This window comes from Carcharodon carcharias, chromosome 13, assembly GCF_017639515.1.
Source record: "Carcharodon carcharias isolate sCarCar2 chromosome 13, sCarCar2.pri, whole genome shotgun sequence".
Taxonomy (NCBI): Eukaryota; Metazoa; Chordata; class Chondrichthyes; order Lamniformes; family Lamnidae; genus Carcharodon; species Carcharodon carcharias.
The window spans coordinates 11,730,253-11,748,526 of NC_054479.1; the positions used below are offsets into that span (position 1 = coordinate 11,730,253).

At 41.4% G+C, this 18,274-nt stretch overlaps 1 protein-coding gene across 1 annotated transcript in view; it reads left to right on the forward strand.

Annotated features, from left to right (window-relative positions):
• Positions 1 to 480: 480 nt before the first annotated feature.
• Positions 481 to 18,274, forward strand: part of pi4kab (phosphatidylinositol 4-kinase, catalytic, alpha b) — a 153,415-nt gene continuing 135,621 nt past the window's right edge. Inside the window, exons 1-4 of the mRNA XM_041202508.1 lie at positions 481 to 598; positions 4,850 to 4,966; positions 7,721 to 7,814; positions 17,535 to 17,623. Coding sequence (XP_041058442.1) covers positions 494 to 598; positions 4,850 to 4,966; positions 7,721 to 7,814; positions 17,535 to 17,623 — 405 coding nt within the window. The 5' untranslated portion in view covers positions 481 to 493. The remainder of the gene's footprint in view (positions 599 to 4,849; positions 4,967 to 7,720; positions 7,815 to 17,534; positions 17,624 to 18,274) is intronic.

Sequence of the window (18,274 nt, forward strand, 5' to 3'; positions counted from 1 at the left end):
TCACCGGCCCTCTATCCAGCTCTACTTGTCCCACCCACCCCCCCCCACCCCTTTAAACCAGCTTATATTTCACCTCTTTTCTATTTTTCCTTAGTTCTGTTGAAGAGTCATACGGACTCGAAACGTTAACTGTGTTCCTCTCTGCAGATGCTGTCAGACCTGCTGAGTTTTTCCAGATATTTTTGTTTTTGTTTTGGATTTCCAGCATCCGCAGTATTTTTGGTTTTAAATATGTTTAAAATATTGACGTGTTAACTAATATCTAACAAAAGGAATAATTACTCATAAAGGTAAACGTTTAACTGTAGATATCCCCCACCCTGTCAGGTGCTGCTGAGCAGTTTCAGGTTTCCCTCTGAACTCTGCTTGATGAATATTCTGGCTCAGGATTTTGACCGCAGCAGGTGCGCGTTGCGAGATGTGCGCTCTCCGGCTCTCCGTCCGGCCGCCCCCTCCCTGGCCGCTGATTGGTCGCCGGCGGCTGGCAGTCAACATGGTGGACATGTCGGGGAAGGGGGCCGGCCGCGGCTTCTACTTCAACACCGTGCTGAGCTTGGCCCGCTCCCTGGCCGCCCAGAAACCCGCTTCCATCGAGAAGGTGAGCGCCTGAAACCGGCCGCCCCCAAACTTAGCGGCGTCACATCGAGATCAGACCGAGTCCACCGAGTTTGTTCGTGTTTACTCCCCCTTCCCCCTCCCCCTCCTCCCCCCTCTCCCCTACCCCCTCCCCCTCCTCCCCCCTCTCCCCTACCCCCTCCTCCCCCTTCCCCACCCCCTCCTCCCCCTCCCCTACCCCTTCTCTCCCCTCCTCCCTCTCCCCTTCTCCCCTTCTCCCCTCCTCCCTCTCCCCTTCTCCCCTTCTCCCCTCCTCCTTCTCCCCCTCTCCCCCCTCACCCCTACCCCCAACACCCCTACCCCCAACAACCCCCCCAGCTTAGCAGCAACTCTCACTTTGTCAATGTGCTCTTCTGCTGCCCAATTCTTTACCTTTGGTTTTAGGTCAGCTGTCAGCTCAGTGGGGAGCACTCTCACCTACCTCAAGTCACAACAGGGTTCCGGGTTTAAGTCCCACTTAGAATGCCACAGTGCAGAAAGGAGTCCATTTGGCCCATCGTTGTCTGCTTGATCACACCTTGTCTGCTGGCTCTTCAGCTCTAGCTCACTCATTTAGCATTACACCTGACCCTTCTGATAATTTCAACCTTGCAGTCTATCTGACTCTAATTCAATGAAATCAGTCACACGGACAGGGCCATCCGCACTCACAACCATAAACCTACCTTAAAATATCCTAGTGTGAAAAATCTGATAGTTTTGTTACAATAGAAGTATACAAAATAGTTAGACAAACAGGAAGGATGAATCAGGAATATTGTATTAAGTTAAATGGTATAGAAGGGGAGCACAGGTTCAGGCCAGTAAAAGGTACGTTTAGGACTAACATCCAGAAAGTTTTTCATACAACAATCAATGTGTGGAGTGTATTTCCAGATGGAGTAGTGGAGGGGAAAACCCTGGGATCATATTTACAAACACTGGATATAGTAATGTCGTTACTGTGGAGTCTTTCTGGGTGGATGAGCTAGACTGGGCAAATGGTCTGCATCCATTCTCACCTTGTGAAAATGTGTGGAGCACAATTTGGAAAGTTTATTCTGTTGGATAGTGGCCCCTTTAGTACTTTATTGATTGATCGAGTATGTTGCTATACCTCTTCACATTTTTAAAAATTATTTTATTTAGTTGAAATTAATTTGTAGATACATTGCTTTGAAATGCAGATCTTTGTACTTGGAGATATCTTCATGTAAAGCGTTTAGTTTGAATTCCCTCCATGGCTAAAAAGTAGTGCTCAATGGCAACATTCTCATCTTTGAATCAGGACAATGTGAATTCAAACTCCAATGCAGAGACTTGAGGATGTAATCTAGACTGACACCTTTGTGTGGTATTGAGGGATTGCAGCAGTGTCTGATAAAGATGTGAAACCAAGCCTCCCTACCCCCTGTGCAAATTTGCTTCTGTGTTTTCCTTCATTGCAACAGTGACTGCTTCAAAAGTGGGTCGTTGGCTGTGAAGTGCTTTGAGATTTCCTTAGGATATGTAAATACAAATTGCTTTCTTTTTTGTGGCATGGAAAGTTGAAAGATTCCCAGTTCAATTCTCTGTGTGGTACTAGCTAACTTCAGTCAGGATGCTTAGGAAGCTACATTTGTCATTGGTAATCTGATGTTAGTAGTGAAAACAATTCCTACTCGATTTATACCCCCTTGGATTGACAGCAGTAACAAAAACATTGGAGTTTTCTATACTGGAAGTAGGCAAGAAACAGGTAAGAAGAATAAAAGCAGATTTAAGATAAAGAATAATTGCAGAGGATTCGGAGAATGGTAACATGGGTGATTCCTTTCCTTTTCTCTGCCTCTCCCTCCTTTAAGGTGCTCCTTAAAACCTACTTCTAACACCAGCCTTTTGATCATCTCTCCTAATATCCCCATATATGGCTCGATGTCAGTTTTTGTTTTATAGCTCCTCTGAAGCACCTTGGGGCTTTTACTACATTAAACATGCTACATAAATACAAGTTGCTTACAACGATTCATCCCTTTGCACATAGTGATTGATTCACAGATCGATTCACATGTAGGGCAGTCAATAGTGACAGTTGGAGTATCTAAAAATGGAGGTGATAATTTGGGAGAAGAATTAAGCAACTGATTAAAGGATTGAAGTAAACAAATGATAAGTGATCTCCCTGTGTTCTTGGTTTCTTATGTTGTTGCTGATTAAACTTCAGAAATCATCTTTTCAGCCAATTACTTCATTTGGAAAATAAAAATAATGATTGCAAAGTTAGAAGACTGTTATTAATGCACGGGAAATAATCTCTATTGCAAATGAGCTGATGGTTACTAAAGAATAATTATTTACCCATTTATACTGAAGAAGCCTTAATCATTATAATGAAAAAAATATTGACAGTTATTGGGTTTCCCATATTCTGTATAATTTTACTAAAAACCATGAAATATGGTCAATAGGCATCAGGTTTACATTGGTTAAACCTGTAATAGTAGGCAGGAATAATTAAAGAATATGTGTGTCATGAAGCTATTAATGTATATAATATAATTGGAAAACATTTTTCTTTTAAAATAGAGTTTTAGTCTGTGGGTGTGTCTTAATTGGATTAAAGGCAGCTAGTCTGGGTGCTTTGATGTGCACTAGTTTTCAGATGGAAGAGAGGTAGACTGCATTTGCATTTGTTTGAATAGAGCATTCAAGAAATGGGGTGAAACCTGGCACTTAGCTGGCAGAGACCAAGCAATATGTTTATATTACTAATAAAACTATGAAAGGGGTTTTATTGTTAGAAGAGGTGGAGTTCAAAGAGGCTGGTGATGCAATGAGAATTTACATTCAATGAACTGTGCTGGGTATAACTTCAGTTTAGTGTGTGCAGGGCAAAGGCAATGTACGATCAAAGTAGCTTTAAGCCTACATTTGTAACCACAGGAACCAAAGTGAATGGAACCTCTGTTTGAATTTGTAAGGTGAAAATGCTTTGCCTGGTGTCTGGTAAAATTTATGGGTTGCTGTTGCCTTGAGATTAGTTTGTGAATTTGTTAAAAGTTGTGATAGTAATTTGTATGTTTATATACATGTTAATCTGTGTAAATTAATAAAATGTTTCATTTAGTTTAATATAAAACCTCTCGAGAACTGGTGGTCTGATTCCTGAATTTAGAGTTACATCTCAAACATAACACTTAAAGTTATAGGTTACGACAGTTGTTAAAATTTCCCTCTGGGATTTTTTAATAACTCAGCGTTACCGAAAGTCTGTCTCATAACAATGTGCCACTAAAGATTAAGCAGGATGATTATCCTATAGACTGATGTGACTGTTTACTGTACAAATACTGTAATTGTAGGTGTATTATATATCAGACATTGAATAAATATTTTATTAGGGCTGTAATTGAATAAAGGCTATCAGCAACACTTGTTTATGTCATAATAAACAAAAAGACAATAGAATTCAAAAGTAGAAAGATACCAAAACTATAAATGTAAATAATGTGATTTTATGTAGGGTTAATATGTTATTGAAAATCTTGTGTCAGATTATGGGGTATGAATGGAAATTAAAATAAAACCATAAAAATCAGTTGGGAATCTATGTATTATAAATGGAATTACTGAATATATTCATGTATAAGTCTAGAGTACAAGGTAGGGACAAAGTAATGTGCTATGAGATGTTGCTGTGGTTGGTACTGTAACTTAATCGGGGAGTATATTCACTCCTCTCAACCCATTCTTATTTTCCTGCCTCTTTTGGATTATCCATGGCAGCTTGGCTCTCATGTCCTTTTGCAAGCTCCTCGTTTCCTGGCCATATCAGTTTGTTCTGGTGGCTGTGAATGGAACAATCGTTGTGCATTAAGAGGAAATTCCTCACTTTTTATGGAATAGTGATAATTGATGACACGTCTTATACATGTATCATAAACATATCGATTCATCATTTGTTCTCGGCCTTTGAAAGAGTCATCCAGTTAATCTCACTTCTCTCTCCTCTCAGATGTGCACAAAAGCTTATTTTCAAATATTTATCCAATCCCTTTAGACAGGTATTATTGACTCTGCTTCCACCATTTCCTGCCATTGCATTCCAGATTGTCTTAAATAGCTGCATAAAGAATGTCACCTCATCGCCCAGACTTTTCTTCCAGATTTGAGAAAAATGTGGGGATAATGTGTACATGAGTGCTTAGCATTTTCTGTTGCTTGATGTTCTTTGTTGAGACAGATAAGCTTGAATTAGCTTTTTTTTTTCTTGCAGGTAGAAAAGTTATTATGTATGTCTCCTGTGGATTTCCATGGCATTTTTCAGTTGGATGAACGGCGCAGAGATGCAGTAATTGCTCTGGGAGTTTTTCTGACAGAGTCAAATCTTCAGGTAAGAAAGTTTTGTCCTGAAGGTATTTTGACACGGCTGGAATATCCTGGAGTTGTGTGTTGGTATCTGGTAGCGTGCTCCACAATGAGCACTGCAGGAACTATGGCAGGCTGTTCAACCTTTTCACGTGTGGGGCAACATCAAAATGTTTCCCACTCGAGGGGCTGAGGAGCAAATTTCGGAAGGATGAATGTTGGCACAACCATAAACATGAATCAAAATAAAGCTGAGGTATGAAAAGAAACAACTTGCAGAGCAGAAAAAAAGAGTAATAATAAGGGTGACCGTGTCCGTGTCCGAACACTCCCAGTCTCAGGGTGTTCACTCGCTCACCCTCACCCACCGTGAGAATGGATGGGAGTGCATGATGGTGTTTGTGGGTGAGGGTGACTGGGAACCCTGATACTAGGAGTGAGACAGATTATGGACACATTCTGTGCCTGCGCGCGCACACCCGCCTCTTGCTCACACCTCCCGGCATACGCTTACTCACGCCTCCCTCGTGCCACCCCCCCCTCACGCGCTCCCTCGCCCCCTCCTCGCGTGCACGCCCCCCCCCCCCCCCCCCCGGCAAATATGTCTTTTTACTAGAATCTGTTTCACTATGGTGTCTCTTGTCTTGGCTTTAATGCTCCCTAAAAGGCTCTTTTTACAAGGCAGCTCTTGTCACTGTTGAACTGTTGCTTGTGTTTGTCAAACAACAAGGTTTTTTTTGAAAATTCTTTTTCATGCAAGTTCTGTAGAAGTTACCGTTATTTTACGGACAAGCTGGTTTCTGCCTGCAAAACTTTCCAAAAGAAGTTTAAAAATGGTTCAAAATTATCATTGATGTTTCTCGTGACCAGTTCATGAATAGAAAATATTCTTGAAATACAAGATAAGGGTGAAATTGGACGAAAATTACATTATGACAGTTGACATAGGAAAATTGAATGATATACTGAAAATTGATTGAGAAAGGTTAACATAGCAATTTAACATTAAATGTTAACATGAATGACTGACCAATAGTAAGAACAGGAGAGTTGTGTCTGAACAAAAATTTTAACAATATTCATTCTTGTGTTTTTGTGAACTTCGCAACTGTCACATTATAACACTTTTGCCTGTATAAGCCATTTTTGTAGCTGTGTTGCTCCTTTCAGTGCATTTTGTACAGTGGCAGGGTATGTATGATTCATATATAAAAACAAAAAAACTGCGGATGCTGGAAATCCAAAACAAAAACAGAATTACCTGGAAAAACTCAGCAGGTCTGGCAGCATCGGCGGAGAAGAAAAGAGTTGACGTTTCGAGTCCTCATGACCCTTCGACAGAACTTGAGTTCGAGTCCAGGAAAGAGCTGAAATATTCATGTTGTCAACTGTTCTTGACTGACTTAGCTAACCCAGAATTGTATGTAATTTTCTAATTCATTCAGACCTTGTATTATCTTTGTCTAAAGCTACATTATTTCATCCCTAATGCATATTGCATTATACTGCACGGTATCAAACAAAACTCAACTCGTCCCTTGGCTCCTAAATCTAGAATTCCAACTTCGATCTCAACTTGCTAAATTGATATTTTTTTTCTGGAAGTCTTTGGCATGTTGCATAACTTACATCTTGAGTGACACATTTCGAACCTTCCATGTGCTGCAGTTAGAAAGCTAGCTATTTTTGAGTACTAAGGTACTGGTATTAATCTAGCATTGGATGCATTTATGTAACTTAAGTGTGTAAGATTTAAGTTTATGTGATGTTTTACTGATAGAAAATGTGGCTTATTATATTGTGTGAAAATATTTCGTAGCCTGTAAATGATATTTTCCTCAGAACTGCATTGCAAAGAAAGAGACCATTTGGACCAACTGCGTCTTTGCCAAAGTAAAGTAAAAGTCAACCTACTGTTCTGCTTCCTCCTCATAGCCCTGAGTCTTCCTCTGATCCAAATCTTTACCCAATTTTCTCCTTGGAAGATGCCACAGCTTCTGCCTCAACCTCTCTGTGGCAAACCGTTCCATACTCCAACAACCGGCTGCAAAAATAAATGTTTTTCCTCACTCTGTAGTGATAAATTCAATTTTACAGCCTCTCCTGACGACTCCCTAACCAGAGTAAATAGTTTTTCCTTCTTCCTTCCATCAAAAGCTTTTGAAAAAATCTATCCAGCGTTTACTCTTTGCCTTCTCTGATTCAATGGAAATTACAGCCCCATTGCTGTAATTCTCCTCATGACTATTGTTTCTCATCCCGGGCATCATGCTATTGAATCTACAGTCAATCATTTTGTGGCTTTAATGTCCTCCAATAATGGGGTACCAAAATCTGTTCGCCCACACCCTTCAATGTATTTCTAATGAGTGCATAGTTGCATTCTACTCCCAAAATATGATCTTACCCTTGCCCATATTAAATTGCCTCCGCATTCCACCTGAAACCTTTCACTGTCTCCTTTAGTCTCACCATCTTGGCTTGGAAATATATCGCTGTTCCTTCACTGTCACTGGGTCAAAATCCTGGAGCTCCCTTCCTAACAGCACTGTGGGTGTACTTGCGCCACAGGGACTGCAGTGGTTCAAGAAGGCAGCTCACCACCACCTTCTCAAGGGCAACTAGGGATAGGCAATAAATGCTGGCCCAGACAGCGAAGCCCACATCACATGAATGAATAATAAAAAAATGTCTTGCCAGATCTTCTACTTTGGTACTGTCAACTCACAAAATGACTTGATTTAGACAAATTAACCAATTTGTTGTTAATTTTTCATAGCATAAAGAAACTGTGGTTCCCTACCTGCTACGGCTTCTTAAGGGATTACCTAAAGTCCAGTGGATTGAAGACAGCTCCGGGAAGAAAAGTCGAGGTAATGGCATCTCAGTTTTGTTGTCTACTCTTCTTGATTTGCTTCCTGCACCTAGAGACGTATGAGGCTGATGAAGCACATTCTTAAATAAAAACAGAAAATGCTGGAAAAACTTTGGTCTGACGGCATCTGTGGAGAGAGAAACAGAGTTAACACTTTGAGTCTGTATGACTCTTCTCCAGAGCTCTGTACGCTTCTATTGTAATAGAGGTTGCACAGGATATGGTGAAACACAGTGTGGAGTTTCAGCTTGCCCAAAAGTGGGAATTGAGTCAAAGAGGAGGACCCTTTGCTTTAATAAGCTGGTGTTAGTTGTTAATTGTATACATTAAGATTTAGTGTCTACAGTTGATGGGGGGTGGTGGGGGGATTCATTATTTAATGACTTGAGCACATAAAGAGACACTTATTGACACTGGTGGTGGGTTGTCAAGTTAGGAGCTATACGTTTGTAATGTCTCACTTTGCGAATAAGTCTAAAACTGCGTAAAGCTTGACTTCTGGTCTCCTTCACTAATTGGCTATGAGAAGTTAAACATTACTTCTTAACCCTTTGATCCCTGTAAATCACTTCTAATTTGTGCATTTGCATGTGACATTAATACTAAGTGTAAATAATTTCATGAGCATCAACAGTTATCTTCCGCAGGAGGTATTTCTGCTTCTACTGTACTGTTAACCTGGCTCAATGATGCCTCTGAGGCAGAAGGCTCTAGGTTCAAATCCAAACGAGGGGCTGTGGATGAGTCCAAATGTCATATGAACAAATGAGTTTGGAGCAAGAGTAGGCCACTCGGCCCCTTGAGTCTGCTTTGCCACTCAATAAGATCATGGCTGATCTAATTGTAACCTCAACATGTTCCTGCCTACCTCTGATAACCTTTCACCTCCTTGCTTATCAAGAACCTATCTACATCTGCCTTAAAAATATTCAAAGGCTCTACTTACTCTGCCTTTTGAGGAAGATAGTTCCAAATATTCATGACACTCTGAGAGAAAAAAATTCTCACTCTCTCTGTCTTAAATGGGCAATTTACTTTTAAACAGGAGGAAACATCCTCTCCACATCCACCCTGTCAAGACCCCTCAGGATCTTATATTTTTCAATCAAGTCACCTTTTACTCTTCTAAACTTCAGCAGATACAAGCCTAGCCTGCCTAGCCTTTCCTCATAAGAAAACCCGTTCCGGGTATTAATCGAGTAAACCTTCTCTGAACTGCTTCAACCGCACTTGCATATAAGATCCTGAGGGGTCTAGACAGTGTCGATTTAGAGAGGATGTTCCCTCTTATGGGCGAATCTAGAACTGGGGATCACTGCTTAAAAATAAGGGACACCCCATTTAAAACAGAGATGAGGTGAAATTTTTTTCAGCCAGAGGGTCTTGAGTCTTTGGAACTCTCTTCCTGAAAAGGTGGTGGAAGCAGAGCCTTTGAATATTTTTAAGGCAGAGGTGGATAGATTCATGGTAAGCAAGGGCGTGATAGGTTATCGGGGGTAGGTGGCATGCAAATTTCTGATAACTATCAGATCAGTCATGATCTTATTAAATGGCGGAGCAGGCTCGAGGGGCTGATTGGCCTACTCCTGCTCCTTGTTCGTACCCTTCCTTTAAATAAGGAGACCAATACTGTACACAGTACTCCAAATGTGGTTTAACCAATGCCCTATATAACTGACGCATAACCTCCCTATTTTTGTACTCAGAATGAACGATAACATTCTATTAGCTTTCCTAATTACATACTAACCTTTTGCAATTCTTGCACTGGGACACCCAGATCCCTCGATCTCAGAACTCCGCAATCTCTCAGCATTTAGATAACATGCTTCTTTTTTATTCTTCGTGCGAAAATGGACAATTTCACATTTGCACACGTTATAATCCATTTGCCAGATCTTTTCCCACTCACTTAACCTACCTATACCCCTTTGTAGCCTCCTTATGTCCTCTTCACAACTTAATGTCCCCAGAATTTAGTGCAGTACCAAGGAAGCATTACCTTACAGATGACGCACAAACTGAGGATCGTCTGTCTGTTCAGGTGGATGTGAAAGATCCATGGCACTGATCTGGCCAGCAGTCAGCCCTCAACTAATACCACATAAACGGTCGTCATTCATCTCATTGTGTTTATGGGACCTATGTGCAAATTGCCTGTGGCATTTGCCTACAAACCAAAAGCGACTGTACTTCCAAAGGAAATTCATCGAATGTGCAATACATTGGGCATCTCTGAGGATGTGAAATGTGTTATGTAAATGTGACTTCTTTCTTTGTGTAATTTGTCTTGCCATGTTGTATCTATTCATGGTTTTGCTGGGTTTAATGAGTTAATGTAGGCTACAATAGATTTTGTTTAGAATTGAATAGTTGAGCTGGGGATTCTACTGTAGATCCCAGCATATAAGGCGACCCCATTTTGTCAGCGCCAAAGATCATGTTGAGGTCTATATTCAGTGTATAAGTCAACCCCTCCTTTTCTGCTAAGATGATGTTATTAGGGAATCAGCCTTAATATTTCACCATCGACATGCATGTTTTACTCACCTTATAAGTTGGCGCGTGGGATCAAGCAGGTCTTAGGGGCCATGTTGCCAAGTAGGTGCTTGGAAGTTTAAATCATACCTACACAGAGCAGACCATGCATGGTGAGCGACAAACAGAAATGGGCCCTCTGGCAAAAAAAAATGAACTATGAAGCTGATTTCAAGCTAAAAGTCATAACATTTGCTAAATGACTACGCTGCAGTGAGGGAATTCGGTCTAGTGAAAAACTGGCGTAAGAATGGAAGAAGGAATCCACCCTGAAGAAGATCCCCAAGACTAAATGTGCCATGAGAACAGGGACTCACTCAGTCATTAGCCTGAGCTTGAGGAGCATGTATCCACTCAGTCACTAGCCTGAGCTTGAGGAACACGTATCCACTCAGTCACTGTCCTGAGCTTGAGGAGCATGTATCCACTCAGTCAATAGCCTGAGCTTGAGCATGTATCCACTCAGTCACTAGCCTGAGTTTGAGGAGCATGTATCCACTCAGTCACTGTCCTGAGCTTGAGGAGCATGTATCCACTCAGTCACTAGCCTGAGCTTGAGGAACATGTATCCACTCAGTCACTGTCCTGAGCTTGAGGAGCATGTATCCACTCAGTCACTAGCCTGAGCTTGAGGAGCATGTATCCACTCAGTCACTAGCCTGAGCTTGAGCATGTATCCACGCAGTCACTAGCCTGAGCTTGAGGAGCATGTATCCACTCAGTCACTAGCCTGAGCTTGAGGAGCATGTATCCACTCGGTCACTAGCCTGAGTTTGAGGAGCATGTATCCACTCAGTCACTAGCCTGAGCTTGAGGAGCATGTATCCACTCAGTCACTAGCCTGAGCTTGAGGAGCATGTATCCACTCAGTCACTAGCCTGAGCTTGAGGAACATGTATCCACTCAGTCACTAGCCTGAGCTTGAGGAGCATGTATCCACTCAGTCACTGTCCTGAGCTTGAGGAGCATGTATCCACTCAGTCACTAGCCTGAGCTTGAGCATGTATCCACTCAGTCACTAGCCTGAGCTTGAGGAGCATGTATCCACTCAGTCACTAGCCTGAGCTTGAGGAGCATGTATCCACTCAGTCACTAGCCTGAGCTTGAGGAACATGTATCCACTCGGTCACTGTCCTGAGCTTGAGGAGCATGTATCCACTCAGTCACTAGCCTGAGCTTGAGGAGCATGTATCCACTCAGTCACTAGCCTGAGCTTGAGGAGCATGTATCCACTCAGTCACTAGCCTGAGCTTGAGGAGCATGTATCCACTCAGTCACTGTCCTGAGCTTGAGGAGCATGTATCCACTCAGTCACTAGCCTGAGCTTGAGGAGCATGTGTCAGAATGTGTCCTCAAAAATTGTCAGAACGGTTAACGTTGTCACCGGACGCACACAAATGGGCCAAATCAAGGCCTGAGATAAACAAAGATTTCAGAGCAATATCTAGTTGCTGCAGCCGCTTTATGGAATGAGAATGTCTAGTGTCGTGGCAGAAGACTAAGATCGCTTAGAGATGGCCGAAAGACCCCGATGCCAAAACTACCAGTTTCCAGTGATTCATCAGCAGATAGTGGCAAATACACGAGTATTCGTTAAGTAACGTTGGCAACATGGATGAAGTGCCCATGAATTTTTACGTGCCCAGTATCAGAATTGTGGAATGGAAATGTTCAAAAAAAAATGTCTAGTGAAAACTACAGGATATGAAGACAAGATTCATGCTGATATTAGCCTGCATGGCCGATGGAACAAAATTAAAGCCTATGGTAATTTTCAAATGTAAAATCATGCCGAACATCAAGTTCCCTGCAGGAACTCTTGCGCTTACCTATGACAATGGTTGGATGGATGAGGATGGAGTGAAGTTATGGATTAATAATGTGTGGTGTCATGAAAGTACAATAATTCTCATAATATTATTGTGATTTATTGTAAAAGTAGGTTAATAGTGGGGTTTGGATAGTTTCTTTGTGTGTGTGGGATTTAATTGAATTGGAGACAGCTAGTCTGGAGGCTTTGACTCATCAAAAGAAGCTGGGTTTGAAATGCTAAATCCGTAAACATGGCTGAAGTCTTAGAATGTAAGGTGAGGAGAATTTGCATTTTTACATAAACCAGGACAGTTTGAGTTTCAAAGAGATTGTAGGATGTTTATACCTAGCCAGAGAAGCTAGGCTAAGCAGTGTGTTTATTTTTCCCAAAGGTTACTAACAATATTAGCACTGTGAAAAGATTTATATTATGAGAAAGATAAAGTTCCAAAGACATATGGGATCAATGGAATTAACATTAAAAGGGAGAAACACTTGTAAAGGAGAATGAGGCTATGTGTCAGGGAAGGCATTGTAAGATCTAACAGAAGCGTGTGAAGGCTCCAGTATTTGTGCATTAAGCCTGCTGTTTACAGAAACTGAAGTTGGGAAAAGGCACTTTGAATTCAACTGTCCAGGGTATTGTGTTGACTTGCCTGGATCTGTTTAAAATCTATTTTTTTTTACTGTTACCTTAACGGGGGTATAACTGGAATCCAGATTAATTAGGGGTGTTGGAGTTATTATATTAGTGATTTGTAGACCATGTATGTTTTGAAATCTTTTTTGTTAATAAATATTTAATTTAGTTTTCTAAAAAAAATCTCAAGTCTTGGTGGACTTATTGCTTCTGAATTCAGGGTGTGCATCTCGAAATAAATACAAATTTTAAAACCGTTGTGATCGTGTGATCAAGTTTCTCTTGTGGATTTGGCACACATCATCTGCTGCATCATAACAGTGGAACAGGTGTCCTGGTGGCTTACTCAAAGAACTCAGCTTATTAGAATGGGACATGTTCAGATCTCATATAACCAATGAGATCAAGAGATGCCTGCAATGAAACAACATCCACATTACTGTTATACCAGTGTCCATAATTAGCCACTAAGGGTAAAAGCAAAATACAGCGGTACTGGAAATCTGAAAGAAAAACAGAAAACGCTGGAAAAGCTCAGTATGGTCTAGCAGCATGACCCATATGAAGAAGGACCTGCTGAGCTTTTCCAGCATTTTCTGTTTTTGTTCCATAGCTTAGCCTTTGAGCGAGTGCCTCAACAGCCATTCAAGCATTATATTCTTGCCAAATTAGTAGGTTAATGGCTGCCGGAGAAAAGATCCTCACAAGCAGTGGAAATTATGCATGCTGTCCTGCTTGATGTTTCGTGTGATTTTGTCATCAAATTGTGGGATGCTATTAAAGCATAAACTGGCATCATATTGTTCAAAAAATGCAGAATATCCAATTCAGTGGATGGAACGGAGAATGATTTGTTGTGGAGGGATGATTCTGAAGCCAAAAGTGCCAAATCTGATCCAGAGTGGGATCCTCATGTTGTGGAGGGATGATTCTGAAGCCAAAAGTGCCAAATCTGATCCAGAGTGGGATCCTCATGATGATACCAAAGCAAAAGTGACTCAGAATGAACTTGATTAATTCTTTGCGTTGGATGTTGATGATGAATTTGTTTTTTTTAAAAAAACATTTTGATTGTGGTTAAAGGTATCTTTCTACAAATAATTTATTCAGTAAACTGTGCCACATTGATTTAATTTGAATTACCGATGCTTTTTCCTGCCATTTCAAAATGGTGATCACCTACAGCAACAGTTCATGTTTTATACTCAGCATATAAATCGACTCTTGTTTTTGGAAGGATTTTTCAAGGCTTCAAAGGTTGACTTATACACCACTATCTATGGTATGTAAGTCTAGTTCCTGTCTTTCTGACTTGCAGGTTTTAAGGAGCATTATAAACCTGGAGAGAGAAGTGAAGAGTCTGAGAGATTTAGGGAGGGAATTCCAGAGCTGAGGCCCACAGCTGAAGGCATGCCATTAATGGTGGAGTGATTAAAATATGGAGATCAGTAAGAGGCCAGAATTGGAGGAGAGCAGAGATCTTAGAAGGGTATAGGGCTAGAGGAGGCTATAAGAGATGAGAGCTGAGGTCCTGGGAGGATTTGAAAACGAAGATGAGAGTTATCCCTTCATAATTGCAAGCACATTTATAAAACATATCCCTTGTAACGAAAACTGTTGAATACATTTCTGGCCAAGAAGATGCTCTGACGACCTCCGACCTCTTTCACAGCTGCTCAGAGGTGATCATAACCATCCTGTGGTGGAGCACTAGATCTCTGCTGCTTCGCTATGGCAGTAGGAGAGAGGTATCAGTTTGTGTTGGAGATGCTTTTGTATTTTGATATCATGACAGCAAAATGTGATTCTTTTGGCTTTTATTTTAAAGAAGTGTTGTGGCATATTTTCTAAGAACATAAATCGGAACAGGAGTATACCATTCAGCTCCTCGAGCCTGTTCTGCCATTCAGCATGAACATGGCTGATCTTCTGCCTCAACCTCACTTTGCTGCCCGCTTCCCATATTTTATGATTCTCAGTTGGGTTGGGGGGAGCGGAGGAGAAGTGATTACGCAAGTATAGGAGTGAAAAATAGGGATAGAAAAAATTGGCCGCAATAGTGGGACTATCTGAAACTTTTCTTTACTATTCTCAGCATCATGGAATATTACAGCACAGAAGGAGGCCACTCAGGGCTTTGAGTCTGTGCCGGCTCTTTTGAAGAGTAATCCAGTTAGCACTATCCACCCCACCCCCATCCTCTCCATATCCCTGAAATGCCTTTCTCCTGTTAGTATTTATGCAGTTTGCTTTTGAAGGCTATTGTTGAATTCTTATCCACTACCCAATCAGGCAATGCCTTCTAAATCCTAACCACTCATTGCATAAAAAAGTTTTTCCTCATTCTGTCTCTTTACCCGTCACTTTAAATCTTGCTCCCTGGCTATCGACCATTCACCCATTGGATAGTCTCTTCATTTGCTCTATCTAAACTGATGGTGATTTCAAACTGTTCAATGAAATCTCTTGACCTTCTCTGCTCTTAGTAGTAGAACATCCCCAGCTTCTGCTGTCTGTCCATGTAACTGAAGTCCTTCATCCCTGGAACCATTCGAGTAAGTATTTTCTATGTTGTGTTCAAAGCCTTCCCGTTCTTATTATAAAGTGTCGTGCCCAGAATTGGAAGCTGGAGCTAAACTATTAATTTTTATTGATTTAGCCGAATTTCCTGACGTTTGCACACTATGAGCTGAATTTTCTCAGCCCTTTGGGTAGGCTTGGAGGCAGAAGGGGGCAGGAAAATAGATTGCAACCTTGTCGGAATAGCTCCCCAAGACATTGCCGTTGAGGTGGTCCACAAAGACGGGCAGCCGATTTGAATTGTTGAGGCCTCAGTTGGGATGGATTTTTAATGGCCTTTCAGCCATTGTGGCAGTGGAGGAGTGGCCCCACACCACTTACAGAGGCTGCCAACTCGAAGCTGCCATCCCCCATGTAGCAGGCTAGTGGGTCATTGGAGGCAGATGCATTGGGGGGGGGTCTATGTTCACAATAGGCCACAATTGGATCCGAGACCGACGCAGCGGAGGGGGTTCCCCCTCTATTCAGCCTGATTCAACTACCTTTCTGTGTTCCCTGACCTGCACCACCAGCATCCACCTCTCCCAGTGGGGCTGCTGAGGCTCCAGAGCTGTTGGTCTCTGGGATGGCAGCGTTGAGAGCTGAGTTTGGAGGTAGTCAGTTGGGAGGCATCCTCTGGATGATTGCAATGCTGTCCTCGCTGCTGGCAAGTGAGAGCTCGGGACCCCCATTTGATCCCAAAATTGGGGTCCCAAAGTCCACAGGAAAATTCTGCTCCATGTATTTATAAAGCCCAGGATCCGATATGGTTCTTCAACTGTTTTGTTATAGTTTAGAACAAAAGGTCACTGCAAGACTTTATTAATCTGTACTTAATCAAGTTCATCATTTGCTACAAATGGCAAAAGAGCTGTGCATTCTTTAGCTTTATATGGTTATCGGTCTCCCTCTTTCCTGCTGGAGAAATAGAAAGGTTAATTGGAGTTTATTTCTGAGCTGTCCTACACTAGACGATTTCTGTAACATAATTAGGACTGAGTAATTAAGTGTTCGTAATTCTCAAATATTAACTGCATGTTTAGAGCAATCTTCTCTAATTAAGGGAGAGGTACAAAAATAAATCTCATTCCTTTGTACATCTGAGGGAGGGGAAGAGCCCCATCAGCATTTACTAATTTTCTTTTTATGCTGGAGTATCCATTTTTAAAGCATTTCTTGTTCAGGATACTTGGATTGATCCCTTACTGATTAGAAGAGATTTTAGTCACTTGTAACCATTTCATTATTAAATAGGCTTTGGTGTTCTGTGTGCGCAAGAGGAGTAGAGATACTCATGAATTGTAGCTATAGCCATGGGAGGAAATAAAGACTAAGAGAAATTGTATTCCTACAAATTAGGTGAGATAATTGAGTAATCCTTCTTGGATCAGAGCTTTTAGACTAAATGTCTGTCACCATCCAATTTATATACATTCAGGAACGTGAATCCTCGTAAACATATATGTAGCTTCGATTTCCATCAGCAATCTAATGTTACTGCTATCGTTATTTTAATCATGTTCCAATCTCTGAAAATGTATGTACAGTAATTGTAGTAAAGCAACATTATGAATAGGAAGGGAATGTCACACAGAAATAATCTGCAACGTGATACTAAGATCCAAGTACATGGTAGTAAATTTGCACAGGAAACCTTTTCGATTTTCGTTGTTGAGCTGTATTGGACTTCACAGGAGAAGAACAATATTCTTAACGTGAGCTTGTGTGGAGCATAACACCAGCATAGATTTGTTGAGCCGAATAGTCTGTTTTCATGCTGTAAATATGTGATTTATATTAGAGTGGGTGGATTGGAGATATTATCCTGTTATTATTTCAAATTACACTTAGTTTCAATGTGCTGAATGCAACAGAAATTCTCAATGTTTGGCTAGAATGTATCACTGTTCTGAAACTAGAAACAGGAACTGTGCTTCTGTAACTTGTAACAGCATGGCACTGATTGAACTGACGTTCAACATTTGCCTTTTTAATGCCAGTGAAGGATTTTTCACATTGTCCCAGTGTGTTGGAGTAACAGTGACTTAGGAATGGAAAGTTGTTGAAGGCGCAGCTTAGCTAGTACAGATAGGTTGGCAGTGTGGGTTGTGGGGTTGTAGTGTGCAAGGGTAGAAGTACTCACAACTTGTTAATTTTTCTATCTTGCAGGAAGGCTTCCTGTTGCCGAAAACTTCAGCTTCTGTTTGGTGACTCTACTTTTCGATGTAGCCCAAAGGGAACCTACATTAAGAGTACAGGTGAGGCATTGTTCTGATACCATAGAGAAATTACTTTTGTTAGAAATGTCTAAAGGGTGGTGCAGTGGGTTAGCGCTGCTGCCTCACAGCTCCAGGGACCAAGGTTCGATCCTGACCTTGAGCCTCTGTCTGTGTGGAGTTTGCACATTCTCCCCGTGTCTGCGTGGATTTCCTCTGGGTGCTCCAGTTTCTCCTAGTGGATTGGCTACGGTAAATTGTCCATCTGTGCATGTGCATGCATGCATTCTGTCCTGGGTGTACCCCCATTGCCTGTCGGGATAGGCTCTGACTCCTTGCAACCCTGAATTGTATGAAGAGGTTCTGGCAAAGTGAGTGAGAGAACTGCCTAAAATCTTGGTAATTAGTAGCTAATTATCAATTAGATACCAATTTCAAACTGGCTGTTACTGTTCAACAGTTCAGTTGACATATAATGCTTTTACTTGATGCCAGAAAAAGACGAGTAACACATATATATTAGTTACCACTTACTTTAATAGGTGGGAGGAGCAGTTCATATTCCTAGTTGCATTTGTAGGACTGCCTGCCTTAAGAAACTGCTTTGCATTGTGGTTCTGTGATACTAGCATGAACAACAGTTTATTCCCTTTAGATTTGGAGAGTGTTGATTTATAGTGTGTATGTTTTGAA